Source organism: Ischnura elegans, chromosome 7, assembly GCF_921293095.1.
Source record: "Ischnura elegans chromosome 7, ioIscEleg1.1, whole genome shotgun sequence".
NCBI lineage: Eukaryota > Metazoa > Arthropoda > Insecta > Odonata > Coenagrionidae > Ischnura > Ischnura elegans.
The window spans coordinates 112,571,686-112,590,398 of record NC_060252.1 but is presented as its reverse complement, the minus strand read 5'-3'; the positions used below and the strand labels follow the sequence as shown (position 1 = coordinate 112,590,398).

The 18,713-nt window shown below is 40.5% G+C and overlaps 1 protein-coding gene across 6 annotated transcripts in view; it reads right to left on the bottom strand.

Moving 5' to 3' along the window:
- LOC124162702 (neurobeachin) overlaps positions 1-18,713 on the bottom strand; it is a 1,312,932-nt gene that overhangs the window by 15,708 nt on the left and 1,278,511 nt on the right. For all 6 annotated transcript variants that reach the window (XM_046539305.1, XM_046539311.1, XM_046539306.1 and 3 more), the window contains 4 exons: positions 10,683-10,795; positions 8,634-8,774; positions 6,990-7,109; positions 2,357-2,509 (listed from right to left, as the gene is read on the bottom strand). In XM_046539305.1, the coding sequence (XP_046395261.1) occupies positions 2,357-2,509; positions 6,990-7,109; positions 8,634-8,774; positions 10,683-10,795 (527 nt within the window). The remainder of the gene's footprint in view (positions 1-2,356; positions 2,510-6,989; positions 7,110-8,633; positions 8,775-10,682; positions 10,796-18,713) is intronic.

Genomic DNA, 18,713 nt, shown 5'->3' with positions numbered 1-18,713 from the left:
GAGTGGAAGGATTAGAGAGAACCAAGTCACTTCGAATGGAAGAAGTTCCGCTAAGGTTAAAAACAGCTCATAAGAGATACGCGAACGGCTCCTGGAAGAACGGGAAGAAAAATATTGCATATGCGAAGAAACGCAACGATTATTTAGAAAATGACATGAATACCTTTGATTTGATTAATATGATATTTTATGTTTAGGCGTTATAAATCAAAATTTTAACTTTCGCCTTACGTCCAAGATTTCACTGCAATAAACCAATTTGAGGAAACGATTCCCTCTTGTTTTTTTTAAATGTTATTCCGTCATGAATGAGAAATAAGTTAAAGCGCTCTGTTGACTGCTGGGAAGAAAAGTTAAACGAGCAAGGGAGAATTATATTAGTATACCTTTAGAGCGGCAGTAATTATAAATGACCAGTATAGAAGTATAACTCCCTCTTTAACTTTAAACACAAGTTATTCCAATCACATCATTCAACTTGTTGTTACAATTTATTTTTCTTCGCATTATCTACGTATCATGTCAGGTGTTACTTTCCAACAACACTTCCCCTTGCAGACGATTTGCGCTTGATTTTCTCCTGTAGTTATGTCGGCGTCAGTAATTACCCATTCTGAGGTTTAGAAATACGAATGAACTTTTTTATTCTCAATGAAATTGTTGTACGGTGAAGAAAAAGGAATTAGTTAGAAGAAAATCAACGCATTTGTAAGTTGCTATATCCAAACACGTTTCGTAAACCAATAAATCAGAATCGCATAATCGATGAGATATTGTGCGAGTGGAAATAAAATCGGCGAAAATAGAAACTGAACAAGGTGCGGGTGAAATCAGCTCAGATCTCAATCAGAACCAATAGAAGAGCGAGGATTATTGGTAAGTCCACATTCATCCAGACATTTGTTCATATATCGCCGAAGATGGTGTTCGAGATGTATTTTAAGGGGATTTTCACGGAAAAACAATGATAAAAGTTTCACAAGAGATCTCATAATCACTTATTGTACGTTTATTTACTCTACACTTCATTCACATCTTTAAAATTCCATGGATTGAGCAATATTCCAACGTTAAAATTTTATTTTTTTATTTCACTATTCCACCGATTAAGATAGATTTGCATGGAAGTATTCTCACGGTCTACCCTCCCTTCCTCAATTAATAACTACAAGGCCTACTCCCTTCCCTCCTATCTAAATATCCTATTCTTTTCCATCCCATCCCTCGTTTACCTAATATTCTTCCCTCTAACACTGTTTTCAACATCACATCCCGCTAAGTACTCGCTCCATCCATACCTTCTGTCTCCTCAGTATCTCATCTAAAAGCTGCCTCTCCTCACCCACCATGTCCAGCACTTCGTCGTTCCTCCTCCTCTCCGTCCATTTCACCTTCTCCATACTTCGCCACACCCACATCTCTAATGCCTCCAATCTTTTCTCGTCTTCTTTCCTCAGGGTCCACGTTTCCGCACCGTAAAGAACTACACTCCAGATCAAACTCTTCACTAACATTTTCTTTAAACTCTTAGATAACGATCTCCTCAGAAGTTCCCTCCAGTTCATGTCCGCCTCCTTTGCTAATGCAATTCTCTTCCTAATATCCTTACTACTGTAGGCGTTTCCCTAAAATGTTCTGCTAAAATAGCTGAATCGCAATATCTGCTCAAGTTTCTGCCCACCTGCTTTTATCTCAAGTCTCACATTCCCAGCTCACGTGCCTTTATAAAACCGCACAAAATTTGACTCTAAAAAATAAAAAATCGTGAGATTTGTCGCACATTTCTCACGACGCTATTGTAGTCTACGTTACAAGTTTAATTTGCTCGTTCATTTAAACAATATGCATGAACACAAATTCGTTCAGGCGGGTGTTTTTTTTTTCTGGGTTCAATTCACTGGCATTGTGACATGCCATATTTTCGTTCATTATTTCACGAGCTTCGAGATGTGGGTATGGAGAAGAATGGAGAAGGTGATATGGACGGAGAGGAAAAGGAACGACGAAGTGCTGGATATGGTTGGCGAGGAGAGGCAGCTTTTAGATGAGGTACGGAGGAGACAGAATGTATGGATGGAGTTAGTGCTTAGCAGGGAGGGGATGTTGAAAATGGGGTTAGAGGATAGAATGTTGGGGAAACGAGGGAGGGGAAGGAAAAGAATAGGATTTTTAGATAGATTGAAAGGGAGTACGCCTTACAGTGAATTGAAGAAGGCAGCGCTGGAAAGAAAGGGAGGCTCCCAGATCACTTCTTTAGTACTCCATGGAAACCTACCTTAATCGGTAGAATACTACAATAATAATAATAATAATTTCACGAGCGGAAATGAATGAATGAACTTGTGTGTGTACTCACCATTCTGTTGATGCGAATGAACTCCTCGGGGGAGGAAGCCCATGGGGGCAGCTCGACGTCTCCGACAGTGGCGCCATCCTCGAGGGTGCCGAGCCGGTAGTTGTTGGAGTTGACGAGCATCTCGGGCAGGAAGAAGAACTCAGGGATGAGCTCCTGGCGGGCGGAGAAAGGGAAGGCTCATTAGAGAGGGTGCAGAAACACGAGGAAACATTCATCAAAAACTGCTAAGAGCGAACGGAAAACATATCACACAGCTTTCACAAGAATCAGTTTGGACGACACTCGAGTCATGGTGGCTGCGTACTTAGAGGTAGGAAAGTCGATTTCTATTGAAATCGAAAATCGAGTTTTAATCAGGGGCGGCAATAGAAACTAAACAAGAATCAAAACCAGTAATATTTCAATAGTTTCGTTCTCGGGAGCGGAATTTAAAAACGAAATAAAATGGATTTAAACTCTTTCTTTTTTTTCTTTTTTAAATCCTATTTATAGTTTTTTTTATAGTTTATATTTGTTAAAGCTGCCGATTTTATGTTTTGTATTCAGTGTAAAGGCCATTTTGGCTGTGTTTGAATAATTTAATAAATAAATAAAAATAAATAAATAAACTCGGGGAGCTAAACTCAGGGTCGAAACAAAATCGGAATCAAAACTACTTCGGGTCGAAACTAAAGTAAAACTTTGGGACGAAAGGAAACGCAGATAATAATGTTTCGCACCGCAGGGCCCACGTGCTGCTTCACCTTCGAACAGTTTAGTTTGGACCCACACACCGAGTGCGAAGTATGGCTGAATGAAGTAGAGGTTCGGACTACCGACATTAGATGCATGGGACACCCATATTTTTACCACAAACAGGAGAACGGTGAACGCTAACTGGCCATTCGATTTTAAAGCTCAATGTTTTAACCTCTCTACACGTATGTCAAACGTAATGGGTCGAAACTATTCCCTCTTATCCCCCTCCCATCAACTTCTGGGATCGAAAGGTAACTATGGGCAGTGGAGCTTCGATTAATTCAGTTCCGTTCCCGGGAGTGAAAGTTTCGTCCCGGGTCTAAACTAAACTCGTTGGTGATTTTAATTTCGTGCGAGAACAAAAGTAAACCTAGGCCTCGTATTTCTGTTTCCCTCAACGTCGAAACGAAGCATTTTTGTTTCACTTGCCATCCCTGGTTTTAATAGTTTAAACGTTAGCCAAACACGCATTTTTGACTGATTAAAAATAGACACATATATTCCACAAAAAATTCAACATACATTAAAAGAGGGCAAGAAAAAACTAATTCTGTAAAACAATGTTCATTCAAAATTCAGTCCACGTAGACACGAGGCATTTTGGAAATCATGACTTCAATAGGTTACGGATCAAGGGCTTTCGGTTTTTCCACCATCACACGACCGTCCATGTTTCCTTCCACCCACATACTATGTCACAATTTTAATTGAATGATGAATGGGATTGGATTGAGATTGCGAGTAGGAGTCCTAGTTTCCGCTCTTATTTTTTCTGGTCTCTGCTTGCTTGCTGTGAGGAGGAACACTTCAAATACAGCACTCCGTTCATCGGATGGGACGTTAACAGGAACGGTTGATTTCCACTGAGTCATTGATGCTACCTGGAACAATGAGTGAATCACTGACCGATTCATTTGAAGATTCAGAAAGACCTCCGAAAGTGGTCATTTTCATTCGGAAGTACAGAATAATGCTCTTTTCACATTACGATTGTCCGAGCGTTCGTCCTAACGATAGTTGGCCGAACCAGCCGTGTGAATGCATGTCCTGACCATGGCCCTTTTATACGTATATAAGGGCCATGGTCCTGACAATAGTTCGCGTAGTTCCGAACGTTGCCACTTTACGATGGTTAGGCGCTGTGAGACCGGAAGAGGAAGCGACAAGAGAAAGACGAAAAGCTCGAGAAGGTCTCTTCGTTCTATGTTTTTCATGGATCTGTCCAAGCAAGGAGGAATATGGGCGGAAGAAAAATTATTTGGTAAATACACGTGGAACACAGTAATATCTTGACCCTGCATGCATCAACAGCTTTGCTACCCGTCAATTTCACGTTCACTTTAGATTTCAGCACTAGAGGGCAGCACAGGTTTCAACAATCGTTGTGTGAATGCACGATAGTTACAGCGATTGCTGGAACAATCGTAATCTGAAATCTAACCCCCTCTAGAGCGGAATATCAGAACTACCGCATCGAGGATTCTGACTTTCTGGAAGACATCCATCCCTCTTTTAGAGTTTTTAGGGGTGTAGGGTGATTGGGGTGGGTGTTGGAGGCCACACACCCTCCGCCCTCTTTTTAACGGCCCCATAAACTCATCCTCTCCGCGCGAACTCTTCTTTCCGCTCCCTTCCACTCGTGTGCGCCCGCCGATGTTCATTTTTTTAAATTCCTTTTTACGGCTGTCATAATTTGACTCTCGAAGCAGAATGGCCCGGCCCACGGCTATATGAGTGCGTGCGTGTGTGTGTGTGCGAACGCCTCAATCAGCGTCATCTCACGCGATTTACGGCCACCACGCATTTGCGTTTACTATCTGCTCGAGCCGCGGACCTTCCTACTCCAAATTTAACGCCTCGGTTTTCTTTTTACGATCCCTTACTTAACAGCGACTATATATTCCTATTTCGGTCGGCGTGAAGCGCCTGAGGAAGTTCCGCTCAGTCATTCATAACATAATACGATAGATTCCAAATTTTCGAAAATATTTTTACGAAACACTGATTTCACAAGAGATATCTTACCGGGTTCCCACTCAAACTGATTTACAAAATTCACGGTTTTTTCAGGTTTTCACGGTCTAAATTGCGTCAAATTCACGGTATGTTGATGAGCCATTTTAGGAAGAAATATTGATCACATAGCAATCACCGGCCGCACGTTAACTAAAAATAAAGCAAACGCGACAAACGCCGAGAATGCAAACGCAACAATGGAAGTGCTATCTCTTATGGCGTCGCCTATCTTAAGGAAAATTCAGGTCCGGCCAAAGGGTGTGAGTGGGAAAATGGAGGGTGATAGGGAAGTGAAGAGGTGTCTGATTTCTCGCCAGGGTTAATGATCACTTTGGTTAAAGGTCTTCCAATCACAGCCTTAAGGTCTTTGTGTCGTCATGGCAACCGGACCAATGTTTGCGCTTCGAATAAATGCGTGTGCAGATAAATGCAAGGGCAGTGTCTGCGAATGACTGATCTCGAAATATGATCGACAAATCGATTTTTCTTTTGATCCGTCAATCATAGATCTACAAACAACTTTGAAAGGTTTTTAAGATTTTACAACGAATTTCACGGCTATTTCCAGGTTTTTTCACGGTAGAGGAAATTCACGGCTCATTCACGGTTTTAAGGTTTTCACGGTTGAGTGGGAACCCTGGTCTCATACGATGTAACAATTGAAGATGGGCTACGTAGATTGAAAATTGATAAATGAATTGTTTAACACATATTTCAGTCGTTCGAGAGGAATATGGTGCCATTTTCATTCATCTAACGTATTAAATTCCCCAGTTTTCAGAATTTTTCAACGAATAATTCAAAATTAAAGCTCAGTCCGACGTGGTATTTTCTAATACGGTTATTTTTTAAGGGCCAACTTCAAAGGGAATTTAAGGGCCAACAAGAAAAGAAACTTAACAGTCCAATCCTCCTCCCCTTACTCACACAATGTTAGGATCTCCAGAATGTCAAACAAAAGATGATTATGCCTGCTCATCACCATATATATGCAAGGCATTGATCTGATGAGCAACTTAAGTATTCATGAATTTTTTTGCTGAAATAATTTCCATTTTTTTATGGCAGACTGATTTTGATATTATTGTAATAATAAACACTTTTCCGTGCATAAACTTGCCTTGATGCTAAGATTTTTTTTGCCTGATACATGAATTCGTGATACATTCTTTTACTTTCTTTTTAACTACTTGCGAAAGAATTTGCAGTTTTTCGATATTTCGTACCTGAAAATCGTATTATTCAATATAATCAAAGCTGATTTCAATATCCCCTATCACACGATACTTACCCGATAAACATAAAAATCTAACGAATAATGAATTTACAAAATATAAACAGACGAAACATAGCTGCATTTGCGCTCTATTTTAACGATAGAATTTAATGTAACTCAATTATTCTTCTTAATTATACACGATGTTGTTGTCTCTCTTCACTTAATTATTCAACTGCTCTGGTAACTTGTCAACAACTTTTTCCTGCCCTTGACAACGCTTTGCTTATTTATAAACTTCAACACTTAATGTTGTTGATTTAAATAAATATTTTGTTACAATAATTGCTATTAACTTCAACAGAATTCATTCAAAAATGTATGTTATTTGTGTTTCACCGCGAATAAAAATTTTACAAAATTTTTTCCAGACCCGTAAGCCGCCTCGATAAGATAATGTAGGAAAATGCCGGGTTCGGAATCCTCCGGTTGAACGAAAGATCTCGGGCGTGTAGGAAAGGCGCGCGCTTCCTTAGCTCGGTGTGGCCATTTCGTGAGGCCGATGCGAACACTCGGTGATGATCGGAATATATTTGGCTGGAGTTCACCGAGACAACTCCGCTGATTTTCCAGCGCATAAAACTTCAATTGAAGCGCACTCACCTTTACGTCGGACGTGTCCCGCTGACAGTTCTTCCACGAGTTGGCGATGGAGGAGAAGAGCCGGTTGGGGTGATCAAACTTGCCGCCCTGCAGAGCCAGGAACATGGTGGTGAGCGGCTCCTGAACACACAGAAAATAAAAAAAAAGTTAATACAAAATAAATTCTCGTTTTGCAGTGGCGAATAAAAGGTAAAATTGATAAGATGGCAATCTTCAGAGTGGCTCTCCATTGATTATTTTTCGCCAGATTAAAAAATACACGTATAAAAAATAATTTGTGTACACCTAAAAGCCACTTTCCTACCCAGTTCAGACCTAAGATGTACTGCCGCTGATAAGTATTTCTTACCACCAAGGCGTCGAGGAAAGTAATGGACTACCCATCTCCCCTAGTAACAATGACCCTAATCCTATGGTTTGGGTTGTCATTAACAAATAAAAAATCATCATCGCGAAATACTATGGCTGGAGGACAATAACTCTCCACCTTCCATTAGGACATAAATGAAGCCGTATATTGGAATGAGGATTCGGGTGATAGATGAATGAATGAATAAATGAAGGTATATTAATTCTCTAGGGTAAACTGTCAAAACAAAGAAAGAAATATCGTAGTCAGCTAAGAAACGGCTAAATATCATTTAAACAAAATATTCAATATCAGTGGCACAAAATTTATTTTTTCAGGTTTTAAAGAAAGCGTAACGAAGACGAATACATAGTTTTGTTAACAACACAATAAAATTTTTGATACCAGTAACACAAATATATATTTATAAGTTTTAAGGTTTAAAGAAACCGTAATTAATACTGCGTCGTCCGCTTCTCCGTACAAAAGGAACTAATGCTCGCAAAAATCTGTGGCCTGAGTTCGAATACCTTAAAGACCAGTGATAATTGAAACAGCATTAAGTAATATTTTTACACACTTTTTTATTCTTTCTCGACCGGTTTCACTGCTTACGCATCATTATCAAGAGCTGTCTCGAGAGCTTTGCTTGACCGCTGTTTCAAGTATCACTATTCATGAACTTCCACAAAGTCATCTCGTCAACAATCATGCAACAATTGCCATGATTAAAAATTCCCCTGGACCGGGAATCGAACCACGGACCTTTGGCTTTCCGGACAACTACGCTATCCAGGTTCGATTCCCGGTCCAGGGGAATTTTTTATCATGGCAATTCTTGTATATTTCACCGCCGTTCACGCGACAGGGTCAGAAATATTACACATACCGCTTTGCGCGGCTTTAGCGCAGGTTTGAGGCTCTCAACCGGTTGTGGCTTCTTGGAAGTCCTTCTCCCTCGCGTTGCCATCCTTGATGGACCGCGAGGGCCTAACACCTAGTACCATAAGACTCTGTTTAATTGCCATGGGAATTAATGAACCTGGATAGCGTAGTGGTCTGCGTGGAAAGCCAAAGTTCCGCGGTTCGATTCCCGGTCCAGGGGAATTTTTTATCATGGCAATTCTTGTATATTTCACCGGTGTTAACGCGACAGGGTCAGAAATATTACTCGTCAACAATCAGTTTGACCTAAATGACGACTCGTTTCATTTGGAAGTGAAAGAAATCAAATTAAATCTCGTATTGATACATTTCTGCCGTTGTATGGACAGTGAGTGAAGTGATGGACTCACCACGCGCACGAGCCAGTTGAGCACGAATGCGGCCGTGGAGTAGTGGGTGCCGCAGTGGAAGGGGGGGATGCTGTCGTGCTCCCACTGGTTGTACCGCTCCTCGAAGTACGCGCGACGGCTCGGGTTGAGCGCCCCGATCGGCTGCAAAGAAAGACAAAAGGAAAATGATGAGCGCATTCAGGAAAACACGTCAATGGGGAATAGCACAGAGGGGGGGGAGGCCGCAGCAATGGAAGCTGACATTTATTTCAGCACTTTGCTCGATTTTCAATTGCATTACAGTAAACTTTGTGCGCATCTGTTGGCGTTATGTGATGTTTATGATGGCAGAAACTTAAATGCTAAATTGAAAACATTGGTAGATTCACATTATAAGATAGTTTACACGTTTTACAGATTTTATAATATTTTTTTCTCTTTTGAATATTTTTTTGTTTTTCCGTTGCAAGTAGCAATTTTTATCATTTTGATAATTATTTATCAGTCTTTTATTCTGATTCTTATTTTTAATATATAATAAAATTTGAATTTTTGGACATAGGATTACAGCATAAATTTAAGCAATTCAACACTTAAAAACGTTAAAACTAGGAGAAAGAAAGTATCACAGAAGAGTTGCTTGAATAGACAGAGTATATGTTGTTGGAATTTATAGAACATAATTCCAAATGTCATTTAATCATCTGCTGTTAGTTGCTCCGAACCTGGACTTATAATTATTGACTAGCTGGGAGAAGAATGAGTGATTCATTTATTCCCAATAGAGTAGTAGATTCCCCACAAATATTACGATAGAGATATTTATCACATCAGCTCTCTATTATATCCTTAAGTGGGACGTACTATACTGGCAATTCGTTATACCAATTACCCTCTACAAGTGACGGCCCACATATATTATGGAAACGTTTATGATTTCTGCTTTACAGTTAAGAGTACAAAGCACAGAGCTCCGAGTGCGGGCAGATTTCTAACAGCGATTTTTTTTTCGAGTTACACATGCAAGAAATTGCGAAAGAATGTAATTTGACCGAAAGATCTAGTAGTATTCGGTTGATGGTTCATAGCAACGATACGCTTCCACAAACTTCCACCACTAAGAAGATCACGTATTACTTTACCAAGACCTAACCTTACGCTGTATGAACGTTGTTTCTTGTTTATAGGCCAAAATGTGTATAACTTATTACCTGATTCATTTCTGAAAGCAAAAAATAATAACGTAATTATGAAAAATATACAGTCTTGGTTGTTTAGAATGCAAAGTATGGAGGATATTTTTCTATGATATAATACCATGTAAAACATGCACGTACTTACTTCAATTCAAATGCTGTGCTTAAAATGTTTCTATGTCAGCATGACCCTATGTAAATGATGGTAGCCAAAAAACAGGTTGTCCTTGCTGGCTACCTAAAGTTACTCTTTTTTTATGTAATTAATTCTATTCTGTACTTTTTATTTTTTTGGAGTAATAAATAATATATTTATTCTATTTACTTCCAGCAGAAATCGCAATAGTTCCCGTAATATACGTCGGCAATCACTTGTAGAAGGTAAGTAGCATAACGAAATGCCGATGAAGTACATCCAGTCTAAGGACACGAACAAACGATGACGTGAACAATCCCTCTCACCTAAGTTGCAATTCAATTCAGTAATTGGATGGGTGAATGAGGCATTATAGTTTCTCCGGAAAATCTTATAACTTGCACACAAATATTACCTCAAAACAATACCTCAAATTTTTAACCGAGGGTATGATAATACCGAAAAGGAAAAAAACAATTTCTATTAAGAGTGACAACAAAATTTTCTAGAGGTTGTACTGAATACTTTGCATTACAAAAATTAATATTACACGTTTGATAAAAAAAACTGGAAAATAAACTGATTAAATTCCATGGAGATAAAAATACGTCTGACAGTACTACTGAAACCCAGGCTCGTCAGTCATTCACTGGAGTTGGATATTTTGTACACATATATCTATCACATTTCGATATTGATTGCAGGCGAGAGGAAGTAAGAGCGAAAGCTGAAGCTTACCAGCGTGAGGTCTCGGTAGTTCCTGGCCTGGCCCAGATCCAGTTCCTTATCTTCGTAGTTGGTAAGTACCCACGGGAACACGGGATACTGGTTGAGGTCATTGTAGGTCCGGCCTGTAATGAGAGATTATCTGAATTAGCCCAAGATGCAATCAACAATGACGAATGATTCAATGAGATAAGAAATCACATAGCAGAGCACGTAAAGTAAATGGTTACCAGGACGAGCCGATCCTCAAGGAGACACCAGAAAAACCATTCAATAGGGTAGTTTCCTTCATCAAAGAAAACGAAAAGCATTGATTGCGATTCGTTACCCACCATTAGTGTATTCATAATATACAAATTATTTGGTTTTAGAAATACCGGTTTAGACGAATGGCGAGGGTCAATTTTTATTCTCATTTGAAAAAGACCAGATTGGCGCCCATGCGATGCCACTCCACGTGCTGTCACAGGGACCTAGTTTCTATACGAGTAGAGAAGAGTTTTACATCGTCTGAGATTACCAATGCATGCATGAGGCACAGAGCTCAGGGAAACATCTCTTAATAATCACACATTAAAAATACCTAAGTTCGGAAAGTTTCCTTCGTTTGATAGGGGAATAATAATCCTTATTAAAGCCAAGCGCTACCTGCTAGCAGGGTACTCCGCTACCTGCTAGCAACCTGCATCGTACCAGCGCTCAAAGCCTTGCCCCAAGGTCACCTCACACGGCGACGGCGGGAACCAGAATGACGTCACACGGCGTTTTCCCAGCATACATTCTTTGCCGTCGCGTTTTCGCGCGCTTGATAATTTTTCACTATTCATTTAATCGCAATAAATAGATATCGTCATTTAAAAATCTAAGAGCGTGAAATGCGTACTCCAGGAGTAATAATCTTTCGATTTAGGCAATAAAAAAATAATAGGAAACCACCCTATTGCATCTTCGAGACAAAAAAAATTAATTACAAGCATCACCTTTGCAGTTTATGAAATAACGTGATCCTTGCACTAAAAAAAACTGAGGAATTTCTACTATAAATTCAGATTAAGGACGCGACCGATGATTTGATGATTTAATCTGATCCGCACTTTCGATTCAATTCTTAAATTGGATTGAAGGAGGAGAAAATAGATTTCCACCGAATAATATCAATTAAGCCGTGAAACACATTGTCCCAAGTTGGCATAACCAAAAGTAATACTAGTTCACTATTGACCAAAATTCCCAAAGAAAAAAACTCAGTTTACGACCTCCATGAGATAAACCTGTATTAAATAGTACCTTGTTTGAGGTGTGTCATTGCACATAATATATTTTTGCTATTTTTCTGTTTTATTCGATATTACCTTTACATTGGATATTTTAATTGTTTCAAAAATCCGATGTAACAGTCACAGAGGCTATTTTTGGATTCATGCTAAATAAATATAAAACCTATTCAAGGGTCAAAATATTTCTCTAATATAGATAATTTTGCCTTCCAGAAACGACCCATTCATTTCAAAGACTTCGGCAAAAGACATGCGACGGCTGGATATCGTGATAATCGCGATGAGAATATTTTTTCTGAAGAAAATAAGAATAAATCACGGAAAATAAGATCTTTCCTCCTTAAAAAAATCAATTAATCATTTATTATAAAGGTTTTCGTTTCATATTTTATTAACGTCAATAATTGAACTGAATATACAACCGTATAATTTCGTTTCCGGCTTAATTTTTTTAAATTTCAGGCTAATTTTGTGGAATGATGATATATCCATGCTTAAAGCACAAATGGTAATATCCACACTATTTTATTTATCACTTAACCGACCGTGGTTTCGACACTTGGTGTCATTTTCTGGGTAATCCAACAAAAAACTCTCTCGGTATATATGTATACCCAGGCCAAGGTAGGAGGTGGGGGCAATTATGGAATTGGAGTTATAATCCTGAATATACAACTTTGATGGAAGCTTTGATCGCAAACAGATTGATAATTTATAAAAATATTTTCACAATTATTAATCGTATCACTCACTCACTCAGTGATTCAATCTAAAGGTTGGTTTTTAGGTAAAAGTAGTGCTCACCCCGGATTAACCCACAGAGATCTGATTTCCATACATTCAAGTTCCTTTATGTAGCCCCCCTCGCACTTCGTGGATTTCAATTTGGGATGTCCGCCGCATTGACCCGAGAACTGAGCCCGGGACCGCTCGACCAGAAGCTTAAGTGCTCAGTTGTGCACTGCAGTGTGTTTGGGTCCAAAAAATGATGATATGATATCAATTGCCGCGGCAATTCAGTGGCATGAAATATCTGTCAGGGAGACTGTGTATTAGCCCTGCTTTGTAGAGAGAGAAGGCTTTTAAAGAAATAGGGTAATTTCCTTCATAAAAAAACGAAAGACATTGATTGAGATTCGTTACCCACCATTACTGTATTGATAATATACGAATTATTTGGTTTTAGAAATACCAGTTTAGACGAATGGCAACGGTCAATTTTAACCTTATTTGAAAAAGGCCAGATTGGCGCCCATACGATGCCACTCCACGTGACGTCACTGGGACCTAGTTTTTATACGAGTAGATAGGAGTTTTACATCGTCTGAGATTACCAATGCATACACAGTGGCGGATACAGATGGGGGGCGCGGGGGGCGCGCGCCCCTCCCTTGAGTGGTCCGGCCGTATTGCCAAGCATTGCAGAACCAGAATTATGACTATTTTATATCATAAGATGGCATTGTATTATATATGTGTATAATTACCTTAATTAAAATTTTATTTTACTCTGCCTGTGACTTGATTACTTTTTATCACGATAAAAGTAAAGGCAACTCAATATATCTTTTGCGCCCCCCCCTTGAGTGTTTTCTGTATCCGCCTCTGTGCATACATGAGGCATAGAGCTCAGGGAAACTTCTCTTAATAATCACCTATTAAAACTGCCTAAGGTCGGAAAGTTTCCTTCGTTTGATAGGGTATTAATAATCCTTGTTTTAGCCAAGCGCTATCTGCTATCAGCCTACATCGCAGCGGCGCTCTAAGCCTCGCCCCAAGATCACCCACACGGCGACAGCGGGAACCAGAATGACGTCACACGGGTTTTCCCAGCATTCATACTTAGCCGTCGCGTTTTCGCGCGCTTGAAAATTTTCACTTTTCATTTAATCGCGATAAATAGATATCGTCATTTAAAAATCTAAAAGTGTTAAATTCGTACTCCAGGAGTAATAATCTTTCGATTTAGGCAATAAAAAGTAATAGGAAACCACCCTATTTTCATAAATTATTTTTCAACAATGCTTGTTCAGCTGGTTTGATAAAAACTTCCATTGGATAGCCAGCCATAGCGATTATCATCTTCTCAATTTTTCCAGATATTGCGGGGGTACGTCCCCTCGCTACCACTCTAAACCTGTCATTGAACCTGGGGCATAATATAATCTTTCCCCACGGTGGATAACGAGTGCGCGGCGATTCAGTGCAAAGGTGGCGGACGTGATTTAGCATCGAATCTTTCCACCGCCGCCGCCTTTGAGAGGTCGGGGGAAGAAAAACGATGGGGGGGGGGGGGTGGCGGAGGAGGGTGGTAACGAAGCCACCCCCTCTCCCTAACAACACCCCCACCCGCCCGAAGATCCATCTCTGAAAATAAAAGCCGCTGCCCTGGTGATGAACGGCCGGACGTCGATTCCCAACCCCCGGAGAAAATCTCAACTTCCAATAATTAAGCGCCCCCTGCTGCAGTTAATCGCGCCTAAATTATGTTGTTTTCCGCGAGGGAGAGGATCAAAGAATCCCAGCGGATAATGTACAACGGGGAGCTTAAATCACGAGTCCTCCTCCTTAGGGGGCGGAGGGCAAGCAAGAGCCATAAAAAAAGAAAGCAAATAAAATAATTCAAAAATACAAGGCGGCGTAGAGGAGGTGAAGTCGGACGGTGGCGCCTCACCTCCTCGGGACGGCGGCCGGCGGAGTGATTCACACTCGCGCGCGCGATCAAAGGAAACGAACGGTGGAGACATCTGGCGGCGGCGCTTTCAGGCTACAGGTCGACTCCCGCCTTTCGCTCAAAAGTTACAAAAAATATGAGCTATGAATCATATCCTAGAGCCCTTATATTTCGACGAAAGAATCTCTTACAAAAAGCAGATGCTGCAGACCGTTCATATTCATAAAGAACAATCATAAGTTCACTGAAGAGCGATAAAAGAGCAAACATTATTGTAAGGTACCGTCGAAATGATTGGCGTTGACGACCAGCCTCGCATAAGCACTTCCGAAATTGTTTTTTATAAGTGTAGAGAGAGAGTCAGACCAAAGGGATTCTCTTGAGGGTAAATGTTTCCCCTCAGATGTCCTCAAAGACCGCTCGCGAATGAAATACGGGTGAATAAGCCCTTATGACTGGCTTTGATGGCAGCATGGAAACACTCTTCACATTCAATGGAATTCCCTTAAGAAATCAGAGGCATAACTAGGGCTTGGCTTCGGGGAGGGATGGACAGTGGCGTAGCCAGAGGGGTCCAGGTGGTCCAGATCCCCCCCGGAAATATAAAAACACAATTATTTTCCTTCATAAAAGAAAACAAAATATTGAAAAATTATGAATTAATAAAACATTTATTTAACAAATGAAGTTTTTCCATTATGAAAAGTGTTAAAATTAGTTTAAAACCCATTACTTAGTACCCTGTTTTACAAAAAAATTTCACAACCCCCCCTGGTTTTGGACCCCCCCGAACGAAATTCCTGGATACGCCACTGGGGATGGATCAGATTGAATACCACGCCATAGTTTATGATGGACGAAATGTTGCTTTATATAGCTTATATCATTTAAAAGAACCTATTAGAACTCAAATAAAACGTAATTGCATTTTTCCGACGATACTTTATTGGGTACGAGGTGTTCTGGCTCACACATCTGGGGCAAGACTGCACCAGCGCTTCTTGTAAAATAATTGCGCAAAAGTTCTCTTAAGATTATCGCAAACGTAGCATGACGTACGACACATATGATGTACGGAAGAATATAAATTAAACCTCACATCTGCCTGACTCACTCGCCCTAGGTAGGTAGGTCACCGAGCTTCCCTTGAAGGATTCCTCCCGTCACCCTAATGTACAGCAATAACACAGGCCAACAATGAAAAAACTTTTTTTACCGAAAGTACCCTATTCTTATGTTTTTTAAGTTGCTGAATCAAAATATGATGGTTTTAAAGTTGTATCACCCACCATTTATTTACATTTTACAGTTACATTTATGAAATCAAGCAATATTTTTAGAATTTAACAGCTTTTTTATAGTTAAAATAAAATTGAAAAAGTAGGTCTAATGAACGAAGATAATGGGGGATTACTGTTGGTACTTCACCGAGAAGTTCAGCTAGAGATTCATCGCAGAAAAGGCTACACAAGAAGCTTCAAGGAAAAAAAGGAAAGAAAATGTAGACCATTTCCAGTTGACAAGTGAACCCTGTATTATCACGCTGTAGTAAATACAAACAATTTTATCACGATGTAGTAAACATTAAATACAAACAATTTTATGATGTAGCACAGTGTTTCATTGATTTCCCTATATACCGTGTAGGGGTATTAGACTAAATGTTGAAATACATATTGCTTGGAAACTATGGGTGATACAAGAACTAAGGCCAGGTTTGGATTCGGCACATCAAATTCGATAAAGATCAGCTATTAAAATAAAAAAAGTTTTCAAACAAAATTTTTTTATTGGCCTGTGTAATCGACCATTTCGCTAACTACATGCAAGTCATAAGACACAATATCCACGCTGTCGATGAGACCCTCGAGGTATGTTTAGACCAAAGAAGTGACGTCAACCGGCCTCTACAAAACCTTACTCTATGATCGTATGGAATGCAGGATATAAACACCTATGCATCATGGAAATAATTCTTAGAAATTCTACTCCAAGGAAGCAACGAGTATACTCCGAAAAAACTAAAATGTGATATTAAAATAACTCTCTGGTACAACAATGATGTTAGTAGCAGTGGCGCAGCGAGGGGGGTGGGTTTGGGGGATAACCCCCCCCCCCCCAGAGCTCAGAAATTTTTTAAGTTTAATCTATTTTATTTATTTGGATTAATATTACTTATAGAATAGTTTAAGGATTAATAGAATATCCCTCAGAAGGCCGTAAAACTCACCATTTTTAACCACCTCCCGCTTACCCTGGCAGGTATGCCATACCACCAGACACCCCATTATTAGTTGCGCCTGAAACCGCCCCTAGCCTTAATCCCTGGCTGCGCCCCTGGTTAGAAGGGACTTTAAGAAACATAAATAGCAGTAAATTCGTTGAGAACTCGTCAGTTATACAGATAAACTATCAATTTAAAATAATTAGGGAGGCCAAATTAAAGCTAAAAATCAAATAACGATATTTAAAACAAGTAGGACTGCTTTGATACGAATATTTTTTTCACTATCAGTGCTCCACCCCCTGCCCTCAAATAACACTGCTTCAGATTAGTAGCGGGAACCCACTGAATCGCGCACCGTCTTCAATCGACTAAAACACGTCCACTGATGCCGCATTCAAACTGCAACGGCATTTACGGGATTACACTCAGGCCCGATATTTCAGACGCGATATCGCAATCTGACGTAGGTACGTGCAAAGGCGCAGTCAAAATTGCGTCGTGTAAAGCGGTGAATTGCTAGAACACATGCGAGAATGCGTGGATGCGAGACGGCAAAATAGCCCCTGTTCTAATTTCGGTCGCGCATTCGCGCAATTCCGTGCCATTTTAGAAATTAATGCAGCTCTAACCTACGCAATTCCGTGCCCCGTGTAAAACGGCCTTAAGAAAATGACACCCGCATTTTGTCCTGGTTTTAAATCTGTGACTAACTAGTCCTCTCAAACTTGCGATCGCATTAATGCAAAGAAAACAAAAATATAGTTCGGAGGGGTCACCCGCTGCCCGGGGCGCTTGCCCTGCAGCCCTAGGGTCCACTGGGGGGCGGACGGAAGCCGCCCCGAGGGTGCAGGGGGCGTGGTGGAAGCAGGTCGTCGTGATGGGAGGGGGGGATGGTGAGAGAAGCCAGAGACGCTGCGATTCCCACGCCCCTCCGACGTCGCCGCCGCACACTCTCACCGCTCACTCTCTCTCTCTCTCTCTCCTTTTCCGGTCCACGGAATCTGTCACGAATCACGAAAAGTGCCAACCCCGCACTGCCCACAGTTGAGGATACAAAAAAATAAGGAAAACACTCGCGCTTGAATAAATCTTTCCGTGATGGGATGAGAAGACGGGTGAATGTCAGGGGCTGATGACGCCCATTAAGTTTCGGGAGCTCCACCACCAGGGAGTTTCAGGCGCAGTGAATGACAGCCAGTCCGCCCGGCTCCGCAAAAAAAAGAGCACGACGTTAAAAGGCCAAGAATACACCAATTTGTGATAATTATCATCCCTTAGCCCCCCTCAGATTCACCCTGAAGCAAAGGAATCGCACATTAGTGAAATCGTAACCAAAATGGAAAGTGAAGACGAAGAGTAACAAAGGGAAACAGAAACTGGAACAGGTTGATGGATTCCGTGTTTGGGAAGCAGAATAATTAGCGATGGAAGAAGCAAGAAAGGAATCACTGGCAGAACAGCCCAGGCGAAAAGAGCACTCCAGCAAAAGAAATGTCTACTTACAGCGGAAAATGAATGGATGAAAGTTCGGAAAAAATTTATCAGAACTCACATTTAGAATATGTTTCTCTACGGAAGTGAGGTATGGTCACTGTGCGCAGCAGAGAAATCAAAGAGAGGAGGCTTTCGAAATATAGTTCATTTAATTTTTTGACGTTACTTTTACTCTTATTTATTCGCGACACCCCTTCTTTACACCACTTGCATACATTTAAAACCATATAATGCTAAGATAACTGGAGATTGGATTGGAGTAATCAATCGCATGTCGTAGAAATCGTGAATGCTAGCCGCGCTGTTTCCCCCCCTCGTGGGTCCCTGGCGGAAGGACTAATTATTACGCGGTGATGAGAGAGAGACTGACG